The 17,095-nt window shown below is 54.9% G+C and overlaps 1 protein-coding gene across 12 annotated transcripts in view; it reads right to left on the bottom strand.

The window, feature by feature from the left end:
• TMEM108 (transmembrane protein 108) overlaps positions 1-17,095 on the bottom strand; it is a 362,370-nt gene continuing 345,275 nt past the window's right edge. For 6 of the 12 annotated variants that reach the window (XM_057497920.1, XM_036883328.2, XM_036883326.2 and 3 more), the window contains 3 exons: positions 11,224-12,648; positions 5,741-5,895; positions 8-918 (listed from right to left, as the gene is read on the bottom strand). In XM_057497920.1, the coding sequence (XP_057353903.1) occupies positions 796-918; positions 5,741-5,895; positions 11,224-12,648 (1,703 nt within the window). In that variant the 3' untranslated portion in view covers positions 8-795. Of the gene's footprint in view, positions 919-5,740; positions 5,896-11,223; positions 12,649-17,095 lie in introns of all 12 variants that reach the window. The other 6 variants (XM_057497904.1, XM_057497898.1, XM_057497905.1 and 3 more) reach the window with 3 other exon arrangements.

Below are 17,095 nucleotides of genomic sequence, written 5' to 3' on the forward strand. Positions count from 1 at the left end.
CGTTCCAAAGCTGCATGGCTGGATCCAGACCTCAACTCCCTCCAGAGAAAGGCACGAGTGTTTAATGCAGACATGGGTGCTGGAGAGGATGTGCATAATGGGGAGACTTTTTCGCCAGAGAAAGGCAGTCCTGTTGTGAGGACAGTGAGAGCCTCCTGCCATGTGGTGTCCCGGTAGGGGGACATGGCCTTGGGGTGCCTGATGTCCTCCGTGGGCTCCTGGGGGGCTGCGTGTGCCCCTCCTGCCCGCCGTCCATAACTTGGGTGGAATTACATTTGGCAGCCAGGGGTGCCCTGGTGAGGCTGCGGCGCTCTCGGCTGCCCGGGAGATGAGATGCCCCCTTTTCCTGTGTTGTGCGAGAGTTGCCAGTCCCCAGGCGGCCGGTCCTCTTCACTGGTGTGCACACGCAGGGAGAGGAAACGGGACTCAAGAGGACCCGGAACTTTAAGAAGCACCCAAATGGCTACGCCCTTGACCATTTTAACATCCACTTCACAGGGCAGTCTCTTCTCTCACCTGCCTGGGGCTGCTGGGAGCCCTGAGTGCTCAAGGACAGATGTAAGGAGAAGCAATGAATGCAACTGCTTTGCTTAGAAATACTTTTATTTTATAAAGCCACGGTCGTTCTGTAAAGTTTTTTTAAACCACACTTATAAAAAAGATGTTGACAATTCTTAGGGAAAAAAAGGTGAAAATGTTTCTCATTAATTCAGGGTTACACAAAGAGTAATATATATTTGTATATTTATAACTTAGAGACAAAGGTGGGGGACCACAGAGCGGGGGCTGCTGCAGTTAGATCTCTGATACCTGATCGTTTCCCACAAACAGTGTTTCCTGGCAGAAGGGGTTGACGAGGACCATCCCGGTGTCTCTGTAGTCGCCATTGGCTGGGGAGCGGGGCTCTGAGAGCTGGTCCTGGGGGGAGAGAGGGGAGACGGTGTGAGCTGGGGGGTTCATGAGGCGGCCATTCTTAAAGAAGCCACACACGGGAGCACTTATTGCCGCACAGGATTCCTGGGTGAATGTTCCGTCGCCCTCCCCGCCAGTGCTGAGGAGCAGAGCCCTCTTGGACCTTCTTCAGATTTCACAGCAGCTTCTGAAAAAGACTTCCTGCTTCCTGAGTCATTCCGCCTTAGGTTGCCAGAGATGGTATTGTCCCCCTTGTAAAAGCCCAGGAGGGCTCGCTGTCACACACGGCGTGTGGCTCACTGTACAAGCAGGCAGAACCTGGTCCGCTTGGGACCCAGACCCTCCTTCCTGCATCTTTCTCACAGACCTCTGGGAAACCTGGCTGCTTGTCCTCCCCGAACACACCTTACCCTTGTGCACCTCTTTCCTCTCCGCCCACCCACCTGTCAGAGTTTTCAAGGGCTCATTTCTCCCTCTCCCAAATCCTCCCAGAGCTTGGTCAGCATTATTGCCCCATTTCTTATAGCACTAGATGTGCTGAAGGGAACGTATATAGACTCTCTAGGCGGTAAGTGAAAAACTGGTCTATCTACAGCACCCCAGGCATGGAAAAGCTTAGAAATAGGCAAATCACTGACCAGGTCATCTGAACAGCTTTGGCCTCAGCTATCAAGGACTGGAAGCATTTGTGAGCCATTAAATGGTTGCACTCAGACTCAGGCCCAGGTATTAACTGAGGGGAAAAGAAAGTCAGCTTGTTCTACTTGGGAACAACTGCAGTCTAGAACCTGTAGGCTGTTTCGGGGCAAAGAGTCGGCAGTAGGCCTGGCAACCCTGGCTTCAGCCACACTTGTTCAGATGTGTTCACTTTAAGAAGCCACAGTGAATTTTCTAAAGTTTATTTTTAAGTAAAACATATAATATTTGAGAGTACATATTGCTATACAGATAATGAGAGAACGGAAGAAAGGCAGTTTGTTGGTAAAATGTATTTTTAGGAGACAAAAATTTCCTTCAGGGTCTGGAATTTTTTGATGCCCACCCAAGGAGTGGACGTGGGGCCGGTCCCCTGAGCCAGGAGAATCGGAGGGTGTCAGTGAGGGGACAGAAGTGCCCCTTCTCCCCGGGGCTCCAGGTTGGGCTGTGGAGGGCAGTTTTGGAGATCTGGCTGGTCTGTGGGAATTCTCACAAAGCAAGTGTTCACCAGAGGTGAGCCACACGGGACTTTTCACTGTGTAAAAAAGAGCAAGTTATTTGGGGAATAACTAAGGTGAGAAAGAAGAAGAAAAGGGGGAAGAGAGCAGGAAGAGGGCAAACAGAAAAGTTCCTAAGCCCCTTTTGGGCACCGTTTTGCCCATACAGCCCAGATTTGTATTTCGCTGCTTTTAGCAACCCAAAGGGGAGCAGGCCATGGGGGCAGCTCCACTGGGAGCCCCCAGAGTTGGCCACTGCAGGGCGGGTGGTGAGCGCGGCCCGGGGACCTGCATGAGGCAGAATGTGCCCTGTGACCCTCTTTTGGTGGCATGCAGTGCGTGCCTGGGCCAGGGGGTGGGAGCAGATTACAACATTACTCTGAAAAAAGCAGGATGAGGGGAGCTGGCCTGCGGGAAGGGAAGCTGATAAACAGCACCCTGAGGCCAACTGAGCTCTGGGTTGCTGGTTGCACTGCAGCCCCCTGGTCCTGGGAGCACGGCTGCTTGGGGCTGCCCCTTCCTGCAGCCTCCGGCCTCTGTCCCGCGGTGGGCCTGGTGCTCTGTGCGGCAGTGATTCCTGGGATGCTCTACAAGCAGGGACCTTCCTATAGTGTGCTCACAAGCACTGTCCTTTGGCTTTGGTTTTATTTACCAGTTTGCAAAGAGAATATGAGAAATTCAGAATTTGAGGACTGGCCGCCCACACTCAAAGTGGGACCAGTCCCTTTGCCAAGTTACCATGTTCTCACTCACGGTAACAGTTCTCAGGGACACTTACTGTGAAAATGTGCACAGACTGTGCTAAAGTCAATGCCTTTATGAAGCTTGTCCCTCTGTTAGTCCTTCAGTTAAAATTTTTTATTGCATAGCCATGCATGTTGGCTTTGGGCTGGGTGATGGGTAAATTGAGAACAAAACTTGTGGTTCCTTCATGTGATACATATTTACGAGTACCCGCCATGCGCTGGGCACTGTTCTAGGCACTGGGGTAGAGCAGAGAGCAGAACAAACATGGCTCCTGCCCTCAGGCAGCCTATGACCTAGCAGGGGACAGGACAACAGGCAGAGGACTGTGCAATGCCAGGGGCTGAGATGTGTTCTGAAGAAAAACAAAGCAGTGAAGAGGATAGAGACCCATGGGGGTGGGGGGTGGGCTTTAATGTGTATGGAGCAGTCAGGGAAGGCCTCCTTGAAGAGGTGGCATTGGAATAGAGACCTGGAGGAAGTAAGGAATGGAGGCAGCCAGGAGAAGAGCATCCCAGATAAGCACAAGGGCAAAGTGCTAAGATGGAGATGAGCTCCCTATGTTGGAGGAAGAACAAAAGCCCAGTATGTCTGGAGTGCGTGATCCATGTGTGGCAGGAGGTTGGGGAGGTGGGCAGGGCCTGCCCTGGAAAGCATGGTAAAAGGAATGTGGATTTTGTTCGAAGTGTGAAGAGGAGCCATTGGAAGGTCGGGGCCACAGCTGACATGAGATCCTGCTCGCAAAGGTCGTCTGGCTGTGCGGGGGACAGACTGCAGGCGGGAAGGCGGCTGTGGGGAGTCCCGTTTCAGAAGCTACTGTAGCAGTCTGTGATGTGAGGGACGACAGCGGCTTGGACGGGGGAGGCCACAGTGCAGGGGCAAGGGGTGCTTGTCTGCAGGCAGAGCCCGTGGGATCTGCTGGCAGACGGGGGGTTGTGGGGTGTGGGGTGTGAGCGGGGAGGAGGTACCGGCAGCGCCATCCGCATGAGAGATGCCAGGCGAGCTTGTGGTGTGGGCAGGGAGGGTGAGGCCAAGAGTTGGGTCTTGGGTTGAATGTGGGATGCCCCTTAGACAGGCGCGGTAGTGGCTCAGTCTGAGCCTGGAGCCCAGGGATGATGTCAAGGCTGGAGACAGAGGCTGGAAGTCACCCTGCAGAGCTGGTATTTAGAGTCATGGAAGGAAGCAGCAGGAAACAGAAACAGTGGGGGGTCTGGCCTGGGAGCTCCAGGGATTAGAGTTCAGGTGAAGGACAGGGGCCCCGCGATGGGGGCTGAGGGGTGGCTGTGGGAGGTGGGGGAGAAGAGATCAGGGAGGGGCCCCGGGAGTCGGTGAGGACCACTGAGGAGGAGACAAAGGGCACTGACCCATGGTCTGGCGCCGGGCAGGATGAGTGCACAGAATTTACCCCTGGCCTTGGCAACATGGCAGCAATTGTGATTCTGGAGGCAGGGGCGGTAAACGAGGATCAGACCAGCCACTGCATGACTACAGCTCTGATAGGTGCCTGGTGGAAACGCATAAGGAGCCGAGGCCATGAGACAGGAGGGTCACCCCGGCCTGGCAGGCCAGGGAATGGCCCCCTGGGGGGAGTGATGGCCGGATGGGGCCTGAATGCCGAGCAGGAGGCACCTAACTGAAGCTGGGCTAGGGAGGCACAGAGACATCCCAGGAGACGGGCGGCTGGCACACAGCCTGCAGTGGGACATAACTGGGTGCCGGACAGGAAGGAAAGGCAATCCAGTGTGGCTGGAGCTCAGCAAAGGGAAGCACACAAGCGCTCGGTGAGGTAAGGCTGGGGGGCTGGCTGGTGCCAGGCCCACCTCGCAGGCCTGGAAAAGGCTTGAACTCTAACCTAAGAGCGATGGGAAGCTGCTGAAGGGTTTTGAGCATGGGGGTGCTGTGATCTCACCCGTGTGTATAAAAGCTCGGCCCGGCCGCTGTGGGGGATCTGCAGGGGCTGAGGGGCTCTGCCTCCCAGGCTCACACATCTCAGCTCCTCTAAGCCACCCTCCCTTCCCTTCCAACTGTTCGCTGACTACGCATAGACAGGCTTCACCAGGCCCTCAACACAATCTTTCTAAATCTAGGTCACACAAAGCTCACAATTTTAAACAACTTTCCATTAACCAAGACGAACACACAAACTCCATTCAACCCCATTCAAGGCCATCTGAATCCGTCTACCTTTCCTGCTGTACACAGGCCTCTGCCCCACCTTTTACGTGAGAATGCAGAGGGCACGACTCTGCAGTCAGAGACACCTGGGTTCAAGGCCCAGCTCTCTCCCTGGCCTGCCAGGGGTTTGGGACAAACACTTCCTGACCCAATATATTCTCTTCTCCCACGATGCGCCATGTCCAGCACACCCCCAGCCTTTATGCAGGTTGGTTCCTTCCTTGGCTGGAATGTGTCCTGACATTCGCTTAGGGCCCAGCACCCCCACTGTGAAGGCTGTCCTCGGCTAGGTCCCCACAGCAATCTGTAACTCTGCCTTGTATCTCCCCTGGTTTGTTTTCGAATCAGGCTCCCCCAGTTTTTGAATGATGTTTAGAGTTTGTAGATCTTGGAATCTAGGCCCCTTGGGAGAAGCTCTCACTTTCACAGGCCCCAGAGAGCATGTCCCCAAACTGAACCTGTTCCCAGAAACCAAAGTCCCAAGAACAGCGCTTCCCAGACTCTCGCCTATGTGGAAAGCACTGGGAATTCTTGCTTACACGCAGCCCCTGACCCAGGAGGGCTGGGGTGGGCCGGCCTTCCTCGGGCGCTGTTGCTGGGCGTGGGCTGCACAGGGAGGGGCCTGGAGCCTCGGAAATGAGCAGATGCTCCCCGCTCTCTCTAGAACCGGTGCTTCCCCCGCACTTCCAGGGGCGCCCTTGCTTTGGGCCCTTTACCTCAGAGGTTTCAAGGGACTGGATCTCCCTGGGCAACTCCACAGCATGCTTGCTGAAGTAGTCCATGGTGATGGCGTTGTTCCAGTAGCTCAGGCTGTTCTCCGGGTTGGCCGTCTTCTTCTTCCTCCTCAGGCAGCACACTGTCAGCAAGACAGCTGTGGGGAGAGTCCAGTCAGGGGGCGGGAGGGCAAGCACGCGGCCAGCACTGCCAAGAGACACCTGCCAGTGTCCGGGGGCTGTGATGGCCACACACTCAGCCACTCACCCCTTCATTAATCTACTCGTTTGTCCGTTCAACAAGTATGTATATATGTGCAATGCCTTCTCTGTGCCAGGTGCTGGGGAGGTGGGGAGGGAGGAAAGACGGGGCTGCCCTGTTTTCATAGCGTGCAGGAAGGGTGCGGGGGGGCTCAGACTAAATGTAAGTAATAAAAAAAGTGAATAAACAAGGTTAATCCAGATAGCCATACCTTTATATTCCAAAGAAAATAAAACAGGCAAGTGAGAGAGACAAGGGAGGGGAGCTGGAGGGGAGGCTGCCTGGAGTCATCATGAGAGGCTTCCCCGAGGAGGTGGGCTTAGAGCTGAGAATAGACTGTGCGGAAGGAGCTGGCCGTGTGCAGAAGGGGGCAGTGCGCTCCAGGTCGACAGAACAGCATGTGCACAGGCCCTGAGGTGGGGACAAGCTTGCTGTGTGTGAGCAAGAGCAGCACGGCTGGAGTGGAGCACGGGGAGCAAGGCCGGAGATGAGGCTGGAGCGATGCGCAGAGGAGGGATCGTCCTCTGAGCTGCACTGAAGTCCCAGACTTTTCCTTCCCAGTCGTCCTTCCTGCCCCGCACCCTCCCCCAGGGTCAGGCCTGCACTGCAGTCTGAGGCTCCCCTGCAGACTCCCTTCCTTTACACTTCATGGGTGTTTGGCCATCAGTCAATCTCTTGCAGGCCTGATCCCATCTCGGGACCTGCCTCTCGAAGGCCCCACACTACCACAGGGGACACCAGTCCTATTTGCACAGGCCAGGAACCACTGAGCCAACGGTGAGGGGCTTGTCCATGCCCCACGACGGTGAGCGGGAGAGCTGGGCCGCTGTCCCATGTGCCGGATTCCAGAAGACACGCCATCTGCCACAGGCGTCCCCTCCAGAGGCTCACGCAGGTTGCAAGTCAGGGAAGTTAGGGAGCACGGGAGCCTCGGGTGGGACTGAGCCTGAAGGAGCTCACGGAGGTGCTGGCCGGGGGGCACCGCGAAGAGCTGTGAGGGATGCGTGTGTGGGTCCAGCTGGGTGCCATCCCTGGGCACCCTGCCCTGAGGCTGCGCCTCCGGCTCCCCCTCCAGGTGTTCATAAGCCCCAAGGAGACAAGCCTTGTGCTCACACTTCCTTCTCGTCCCAGCTTCCCTCTATTCTTTTCACTGGAAAGAGTAATTCTGACCCAGGTTTTCTTATATGATAACCATTAAGTTATTTGGGCCTGTGAGTAAGACGCACATACATCCATTCAGATTTGACTAACATTCACAAAACAACTAAAATAGCCTAGAACTGTGTGGGCACAAGGGTATGTTAGCTTTCTGAATGCTGGGCTGAACGGCATGCACTGAACGTCTGGAGGGAAGACGGACTGCTCTGGGGTACGCGTGCACCCTCACACACCCAGGGCCAGGGAGAGGTGCTGCTCTGCTTGGGGCAGGCTCAGTGTGGGCTGCTGACGAACAATGCCTGCAGCTGCCTTTGTTTCTGTTTCTCACCTTCCACAAGGCCCCCGTCTTTTTCAGACAGGCTGGCTGAGGACTCCCAAGAATGGATGTGGCATGTGCAGGGCAGACCAGGGACCCTGGTAGAGCCCGACCTCCTGATGAAAACCCAGGGCGCTGACACTGGTGAGCGAGGACCAATTCAATGCCAGGTCCCAGCAGCAGGAGGCAGTGGGCTCCGTGTGTCCTGAGGGTGGCAGCAGAGACCAGCTCTGGAGCCACATGGCTCCCCTGCCCCAGCTGAACATGGCCTGGCTCCAATCAATTTTGGTTCTCAGCACATCTGAAACTGCTCTCTGGCTGGGCTCAGGAGACAAAGTGTTTCCTAGTCCTGGCACACAGACATACTTCGGGCCGCTGGGTAGGGCTTGGTGCCTGGAAGGGCAGGGGAATTGATGACACCCCTTCTTGGGCGGGCCTGAGCATTGCTGTGATCACCCCCCTGCTTGCCCCAGAAGCAGGGGACTTACCAACTGCTCAGCACCTCTGGCCACCTGAAGTCTGGCCAGAGAAAAGCACAGCCAGGGCTGGGCTGAAAAGCCAGACATGAGGAAATCCATGCATGCACTTTGCCGCCAACCTAGAGCGCCCTGACATATCGGGCAAACTGGCAAAGGAGGAGACCCTTGCTTGAGAGCTGCAGAGTGAGCTGTAGGGTACGTGCAGGTGCCGGGAATGTCGGAAGCAAGGGCCCTTTAGGCCTAGAAGGGGTCTGCCCGCCTGATGATGAGATGGGGTTGGGCTAGGAAGACAGCCTGGTGATTTACTCATCTGTGCTTTGAACGGGCACAGCGTCCTGAAGCTGGACGAGTATTCTTTTATCTTAAAGTCTTTCCCATGAGGGCCTTCCCAGGGTTAATGATGGTCCCACAGGAGTCAGGGCCATGACTAAGGTCAAGAAACTGCACAAGGAAGTGGCAAGGGAGGAGACAGGAAGACTGGTGAGTGAAAGCTGAGGGGAGCCTCCCGCGTGGATGGTGGGAAGGCAAGACAGATGCCAAAGGAGGTGTGGGGTCTGCAGCTCACGGGGCTACAAGATTCCACTTTGAACAAAGGCTCGTGTATTCCTTTACAAAGTAATGTGCTCTACCTCGGCGCCTGAAGGCTCCTCCCAGCATGCCTGAAGCATTCTCCAGGTGCAGTTCTAAGCTGTGTCCTTGCCTCTGTCTGGGCTCACACTATTAGGCATGGTTGAGGCAGCCCATGGGTATTCTGGCTTTGCAGTAAGATCTGATCTCATTTCAAACTCATACCTGGCAAAAAGGCTGGAGAAGTCTTTTCAGAATTGCAAAACCCAGGGGGATGTGGCCTGTGGGGGCAAAGGCTAGATGTCTCTGCTGCCCAGCTCAGGGAAAGGGGGTGGCCCTGGCAGGAAGAGGGCTCTAGGAGCTGGAGAGGGAGCCACGTCACACACCTCAGTTCCCTGGTGCTTGGCATGGTGCCTGGCCACAAAGGGCACAAGCAAAATACTGTGTTGAGTCGGACAAAGAACCACCAGACCTGGGCTGACGTGTGCGATCAGGACTCTGGGGTGATTACTCCACCTGGCGGCTTACTCCCCACCTGTAAGGTGCGTTCCTTGTGCACTGCGTTTGCTTGTTTGTATTTTTATTGTATTTTTCTGGTCAGTCTGATTTAAGGATGGAATGATTAAAAAAAAATGGGAACTCACTTTCTAAACTACAGCCTCTAGACACACGTCAAGACTGGAAAATTAGAAAGCTGTCTGTAATGCGGTTGCTTCTCAAATAGGACCATTATTAATAATTTACTGTCTAATAGTGCTACATTTTCTTGTCATTCTCCTGTTTTAGAAGTGGGCAGTTTTAAGAATACATGTGTATTTCTATAAGAGTCAATAAAGCTGCTTAATGAAAGAATGAAAATATGCAACCTGCAAACACTTTCACTTTTCTTGAATTGGGTCTGAGAGCAGAGGCAGGCTGCCCACTTCTGACATGGGAAGTTTCCTTATTAACTAGAAGGAGAAAACTGGGAGAGATGGCTCCTGGACAGAATCCAGAATCTAGACTTAAAAAGATCTTGCTGGAGTACGAGGCCAAGCAGAAATTGTGTTCATGTTAAAGCATACTCCTCCTACACTATCTCGTTCAAATGACCCAGGGCTTGAGGAAAGCCTGGGAGACCTGGCTTAACAGCCTTCTCTGTGGAAAGCTTCTGGGGCTTATTCCTTTTGACATCAGGGTGAGCCCATGGTGTGACACGACAGCCAGTATAACCAACAGAGCTGATGCCAGCGTGGGCTGCACGCATGTGACCACAGCTTCCTGAACAAAGGAACCACCACCTGCTCTCCTCTGCCCTGGCCGGGCATGCGCAATGCTCTGCTCCCTTCTGGGGAAGCTGGGGTGACCTCAAGGCCACCCAGAGGGGAAGGCGCAGTGTGGGGCAGGGCCAGTGAAGCGTGGCCCTTTGAAGAGACTTGAAGGAACAGTGGGTACCTTGGAAAGAGAAGATCACCCTTGAGAGCTGTTCCACATGTGTCTGGGATTGGTAGATGGACTGTCTCTGTGTGGTGCCAGAGGGCGTGGCTTAGGACCATAGAGGACATGACAAGGAGGTAAATTTCAGGTCCCCAAGGGAACTGGGTGACAACGTCTTATGGGGGGCCAAGGGAGGATGGGCTGTCCAGTGATGGAGGGGTGCAGGAGGGTCTCACCCCTGGCGGGGCTCTGGGGGAGGCCAGATGCTAACTCCATTTGGTGGGGTGGGCTGAGACGAGGAAGGAGCCCCTTGAGGCTATTCGAGAAACTCTAAGGATCTAGGATCAAGTACATGGGGAGAACGTAAAGGAAGCCCTAAGGTTCTGAGCGACCACAGCAGGTTCTTTATGGAGATGTCAGGGAGGAGGCCTCCTGACTCCTCATTAAAGGAGTGACAGGCAGCAGCTGGGGGTGGTGGCCTAGGGACAGCCCTTCTCCACCAGCACCCGTGGAAGCCACACCTGACGGCGGGCCTGCACCGCCTGCAGCTCACACATCTGTGGGCAGATAAAACCCGGAGTCAGCGGGGGACAGAACATCTGAATCCACATGTGACTCTCAAGCTCAGTTTAGCTACAAGAATGGCTTTTGCCAAGGCTGACAGAACTTCTGGCAAAACCTTTGCCTCCTCGTTCTTTGGGAGAAGAGGTGAAGGAGAGGAAAAGACAGCGAGGAAGGTGAGTGTGGAGGCGGAGAGGCACGTGAGGGGCTCTGTTACTGGGAGGCTGGAAATTTGGAAGCGCCGCCTTTCACCGGTGGCGTCTTGGTGCCATGTCACTACAGGCTTTAGACAGCTGCCCTGGTGGGGGAGGGCGGCAGGAAGGCATCATGACAGGAGTTCTGGGTCAGAAGACAGGGATGTGGGTGCTCATCCTGGCCTGGCCTCTTCCTGTCTCTGGGGTCCTGGGTGAGCCATGTCACCTCTCCAGCTTGGTGTTCCCTTCTGCACAATACAGAGTTGTCCTACCTGTGCAGCCCCCTAGCTCTGGGGAGCTGTGTCTGTCTGTCAGGGGGCATCTGAGCCATGGACGGCACAGCCAAGGCCTAGGGGTAGGGCTAAGCCATGCTTCTGAATTGCCACTTCGTTGCCTGGGATTCTGGGAAGATTTGAAGCCTGCTAGGTGAGAAATGCCCAACTCCAGGACAAAGGAATTCTGGGGAGGGACCCGCTGATGTGGGAGAAGGAGATAAAGAATGGAGGGAGACAGGGGGAGGGTGAGACACTTACAGCAGGAGGAGATGGGCACGCTGATGGCCAGGATCACCCAGGCGATGTCCATCTTGCTCAGGCAGATGGTGGCCCTGTGCTGCGGTTTGTCCCCTTCAGCCACATGGGAGATGTTTCCTGCTGTCCCAGGCTTCCAGGTGCCAGCAGGGACCAGGCGGTTGAGGAAGTTTCCTGTGGCTGTGGACACCACTGTGGAGAGGGGACTGGACACCCTGTTGGTCATGGTGGGGGTGGCCGTAGCCTCCCCCTTGGCTGGGGTAACAGTGCTTTCTGAGACCCCAGGGGGAAGGGCTGGGGTATGTGGGGTAGAGGAAGTTCCCTGAGGAAGCCCCTCAGAAGGGGCTGAGACACTGGCACCGAAGGCAGCCAGGGGGGGCCCTGTGGCGCCTGGAAAGACCCCAGAGCTGGCAGATGGAGGTCTGTTGGTGTCAAGAGTAACATTAAGCCAGGAGTCACTGTGGCTGGGGCTATCTTGCAGGTCACTGCGGGGGTGCTGAGAAGGCACTGGGGCAGGTTGTAGGTTGGCAGGGGCACCTGAGGCTGCTGTGGCGTTCAGCTCCCCTTGTTGGCTGGTGAAGGGGGATCCGGCCCCCTGGTCTGCTCCACTAAGGCCTGGCGTGTCCTCCATGGGCACCAGGGTGGTGGAGGGAGGTGCCCACAAGGTCCTGCTGGGTGCTGTGGTGGAAGCCACTGTCTGGGGCTCTAGCGAGGAAGCGTAATCCCAGAGTGGATTCCTGGGGGTGAGGGTGGAGGGGTCGGGCTCCACAGACCCTGTGAAGTTGCCTTTGTAGATCTGAAAGATTTTCCCCAGGGGTCGTTTCTGCCCCAGATGTGTGGAGCTCTGATTTCGCCCCCGCTGGCCTTCCTTCCGCCCAGAGTGGCCACTGGGTACAGGCAGGACAGAGCGAGACGGTCCGCTGGCCCCCTTTCGGGAAGAGCCAGGGGGCCGAGGCGGCCTGCGTGTGGTAGCCTGGGTGGGCGTTGTGGTGGTGCGGCTGGTGGCTCCTGCGGGCTTTGTCACCAGGATGGGGGGCACAGCCTCCCCTGGGGGACGGTTCTCTGAGCGGGAGGATGTGGGTGCCGTGGAGGCAGGAAGTGGCCCTGTGGTCAGGGGGCCTTCAGAACGGGGGGCGGCTGCTGTCGCCAGGATAGCGGAGATGCTGTGTGTGGGAGGGCGTCCATCTGGCTGGGGGGTTACTGCCGTGGGGGCCGCTGCCTGGGAGGTGGATCCATTGGGCTGGGAGCTCGGTGTCACTGCCGAGGTGGGGGTGGCCGCCGCGGATAAGTGTCTGGCAGAGCTGAGAGGTGCTGTCACCATGGTGCCTGGGGCGGTGCCTGAGGGGAGGACCTGAGGAGGTTTTCTGGGAGATGGTTCCGGGGTGGCAAATACCAGAGCTTTGGTCAGTGCCAAGGTCAGGAGGAAGCCTGAGAGGGAGACAGAGAGAAGCGCTGAAATGCCTGAGGAGGGCACAGAGCCTGGATGTCCCTTGCCTTGAAACTGCAAAGCTGCGGGGACTCACAGGACACGTCAGGGGCATCCCTGAGGCCCACACGGCCTCCTCAGCCCTCACCAGACTCAGGGTCAGGAGGTCCCACCCAGCGCTGCTGGGGAGAGACCCCCGCCCCGGGGCAGCCAGAGCCAGCTAAGCCAGCCAGGCCCACCTTCTCCCAAGGGGTTGGAAACACCAGCAGTGTCTGCCCAAGGGCAGCTCCCCCGAACAGGCTGGGGCTGGGCCTGGGAGGAAAGTTCGCAGCCTCTGGGCGCCTGCTGTCCCCCTACAGCCAGGGGGTGCTCAAGGCCAGCTGGATTGCTGGGAAGCTGGCAGCTCTGTGTGCACCACCCCCCCGACTCAAACGAGACAGGCTTAGGTGGGCAGAGCTGACCAGCTCCCAGGCCCTTCTGAATCTTCCACTTACGAACTAGACACAGGTACAAACAGACAGCCTCTGTCCATTCAGGCCCACTCACCAAATGATTAAGGAGGGTCTACCCTCTCCCCAACCCTGGAGAACACAAACACACCCAGGGCAGCCTCGGGCCTGGGTGAGTTGGCACAGATCCGCAACAATATTAAAACAAGGCGGAGATGTCCCAGTGCTACTGGAGAGTGACAGGCAGCAGGGGACAGGGCTCCAGAGGGGGACCAGATCGGTACCCAGAAGGCATTAAGCACAGAGAAGCGCAGAGCCTGGAAGAGAAGATGGGTTCCACAATGCCAGCTGGCTTCATGACGGTTGTCAGTGGTGACTGCTTTTCCCACGGTGCCCATGGGGCTGAACTTCGTGGAAAATCACTGGGGAGGCCCCAGCCTTTTGAGGAGGAGCCCTTTTATGCATGAGAAGAAAAACACGGATTTTGCATAATGGTCAGTTGTGTATGTTTTGGTTCACCAAGAAAATGCACAAGGACAAAAACCTATACATTTAAAAATACTTCCAAATATGTGTTAATCGCAACAGCATGTGCCTATCTTTAATACCTCTTATAAATGTGAGATGTAAGATCTTTTCAGATTACAGACTAGAAGCCTGGCCACCCCTGTTTAACACATGGGCTGGGAGGAGCTGGTTTCCACTGCAAAGGATGGCCTGACAGACCTTTCAGGCCTGACTCTGACCTCTCAACTCCTCCTTGTTCATATGAATCCTGTCTTGGTCACTCGCATGCCCTCCCTTCAGCCCTGCTAACTGCCCAGACAATAGTAGCGACCTGTCTCTACCTGGTAACTCTCAGGGCGCCTCCTTCCCCAACCAGGTTCCAAAGCAGGGCCCCTGACAGTGATTCCGAAGTGTCTGGGGCAGTCAGTGAGGCTGCTGACAGGGGAGGCAGGGGCCCTGCTGAGCTTCTGGAAGCAGATTGTCTTCTGGAATGCATTTGAAACAAGGCTGCGGATCACCACATCCAACTTAAGTATGGGGTGGGGTCTTGGAGTGGACCATCCCCCTCATGCGGCACTTGTAAACTACTGGGTGGAGGCAGCCTGGGGGATAGTAGATGGAACAGAGATGGCAGAACCCATGATCCCTGGGACCAATGATTTGCCCTAAGCAACCTATTTTTCTAATCTTTCATTTGTGATCCAGATCATACATCAACAGGGTGCTCTGTTTATTCAAGTCAAACCTAACTGTTTACTGAGCACCTGCTTGGCCCAGTCTTTCACGCTTGATTTAATCATCACAACCATTTGGTGGGGTAAGAAACTGAAGCTCAGAGAGATTAAGCAACATATTCAAAGACCCACAGGAGCAGAAATATAAAACCTGAGCTGTATCCAAAATATGCTTTTCCTCAGCAACCACAATCAGTAATGCAGAAGGAAGAGGAAGAGGAGGGGACGCTGCATCCCCAGAGCAGACAATGTGCCGCTGTGCTCCATGGGTTCAGGCGTTATTCCAAGCCCTCTCCTGCAATTTACCACCACAGGGACAATCTCTTCCTAGGGCTGGTGGTCGTGACCTCTGATGTTTTGAGGGACATCCTCTAACAAGCCTCTGTTTGGTTCACGAACGCATTGGTTCAGTACAGGTACTGTTATAGGCTGAATTGTGTTCCCCCCAAATCTGTATGTTGAAGCCCTAGCCCCCTGCACCTCAGAATGTGACTGTATTTGAGACAGAGCCTTTAAAGAGGTGATTAAGTTAAAATAAGGCCATTAGGGTGGGCCCGAATCCAACAGGACTGGTGTCTTTATAAGAAGAGGAGATTAGGACACGCGGAGAGACCCCAGGGGCGCCTGTGCACAGAGGGAGGCTGCAGGACAGCCGGAAGTCAGCCGTCTGCAAGCCAAGCAGAGAGGCCTCAGGAGAAACCAGTCTTGCCAGCACCTTCATCTTGGACTTCCAGCCTCCAGAGCTGTGAGAGAATAACCTTCTGTTCTTTCCTCCCCAGTCTGTGGTACTTTGTTAAGGCAGCCTGGGCTCAGACCAGGGTCTTAACATTAGAGATTCTCCCAGGGAATCGAGAGGCAGGTACTAAGGCCTGTGCAGGTAGTCTATTTTGGGAAGTGATCTGAGTGGACAGCCATGGGGTCTGAGATGAGTGGACCAGGGAAAATCAATCAGAGGGCAGGTTATGAGCTGATCAGAGTGGGCAACTGAAACTCGCTGTGGACCTCTGAGGAGTGGAGCAGACCGCACCTCACCTTGTCGGTGTGAGAAGAGCATTTACTTACCAGCAGCCTCACCCGCTATGCATGTGCCCAGCATGTGACAGCTAGAGTTAAAATTCAGGGCCCAGAGGATTCCTGGGGAGGAGCACCAGATGCACCTGATACAATCAGAGATCAGAGACCAAGGCCACAGCATTGAGGGTGGCACAGAGCCTTTAGAGAGACTGTGACTGGCCCCAGCAGCAAGCCAGAGGGTCGGAGAAGGGCTTGTTTCAGAAGAGCTTTTGTAGCTCCAAAGGCAGATGGCTCAGGCATCCTGGTCTTTAAAATACTTAGGGAAAGGAAGTCTCCTGACTTCCTGCTATTAGCAGCCAGGGGCTAACGTCCTCCCAGCTGGCTAGCGTGTGACCACAAGCCTTGCTGTAGGACGTAGAGTGTATGCCTCTACCAGGGCTGCCTTTCTTTTCTCTGGAAAGCCTCCCCCAAAGTTATTTTTCCCTCTGGAAGGACTTTTAAAGCACCTCTCAGCCCTTTCTTCTTTGGACTTCTGAGTAAACCTTTGGTACAATGATTGGATCCTGCGGGCAAAGGGTTTTCACCTGGAGGAAGACATTTAGCCGCCACCGTGAGAGGGCTCTCCAGGTAAGTCAATCCAATGCCCTCATTTCACGTGAGGGGTAATGGAAGGAGTGACGTGACTTGGCTGAGAACACACAGCTGGTTGAGTACACAGCCAGGACCAGAGCCATTATTTCAAAACGACTTTTCATTTGTATCATAAAAACTGCTACAGCATTGCACTGCCAACCCCTTCAACCTGTCACCTTCACTGTAGCAATCAGACAAGGGTTGACCTGTCCTCCTTGGCACAAAAGGTTAATTCATTCCCTTGAATGCAAGGGACACACACTGTCACAATAACTGTGCAAGCAGGCCTTCAACCCGGGATCCCCTAACATGGAAATTTTCATTCAAGGCCCTTTGTGCCTGCTGGCCTGCTCACTCCCTCCCCACAATCTGGGGCTACTGCTTCTTTGCATCTCATTTGCATAGATCTGCATAATGGCCTCTGGAGGCTCTAATTCCAAATATGTAAGAGAGACTAAAACTAAAATTAAGCTTGACATGCTTTAAATGTGGAACTTATTTTTAGTGTGTTGGAATAAGGAAGTGTTGGGGTTGAAAACCACAGATTGCTGGGTGTCCAGATGTCACAGGGAGTCCTCCTCCTCCCTAGATTCCAATGCCTGCATGAGCCCAGAACCCAAGGGAGGGAAAGACCCTCCTCCTGGTTATTTGGTTCTGTGGGTAAGTGGGGTTCCTATGGCCAGGATCCTCACTGAACTTAAACCACTGGATGATGTAACTGGCCTGTTGCTAGGCTACCACTTCCACACCTTTAGGCAATAAGCTATTATTGCACTATATAGAGAGCTCGGCCCAGTGCTCTGAGCAGAGGTAGAGACGCTAGTGCTTGACCTGCCTCCAGGAGAACAAGCCGGGTAATAAACCCTTTCACCTCCAAAGAAACATTCTACTGTCATTTCTTTGGTCACACTGAATCCATAGCGAACTTGCTGGGGGCTGAAACACAATGGCAAGACAATTGGTGAAGTTGGCAGGATTCATTGTTGACCAAGGAAAAAGGCTGCCCTTATAGGAGGGGTGCTTTAGTGGGCTGCCCCTGTGAATGGGGAGACAGTGGACTGCCCCCCAATGGGTATGTGGTCTGAGGTGGCTTGCCTCATGGAGGGCTGGGC

This window comes from Manis pentadactyla, chromosome 1 (genome assembly GCF_030020395.1).
Source record: "Manis pentadactyla isolate mManPen7 chromosome 1, mManPen7.hap1, whole genome shotgun sequence".
Classification (NCBI taxonomy): Eukaryota; Metazoa; Chordata; class Mammalia; order Pholidota; family Manidae; genus Manis; species Manis pentadactyla.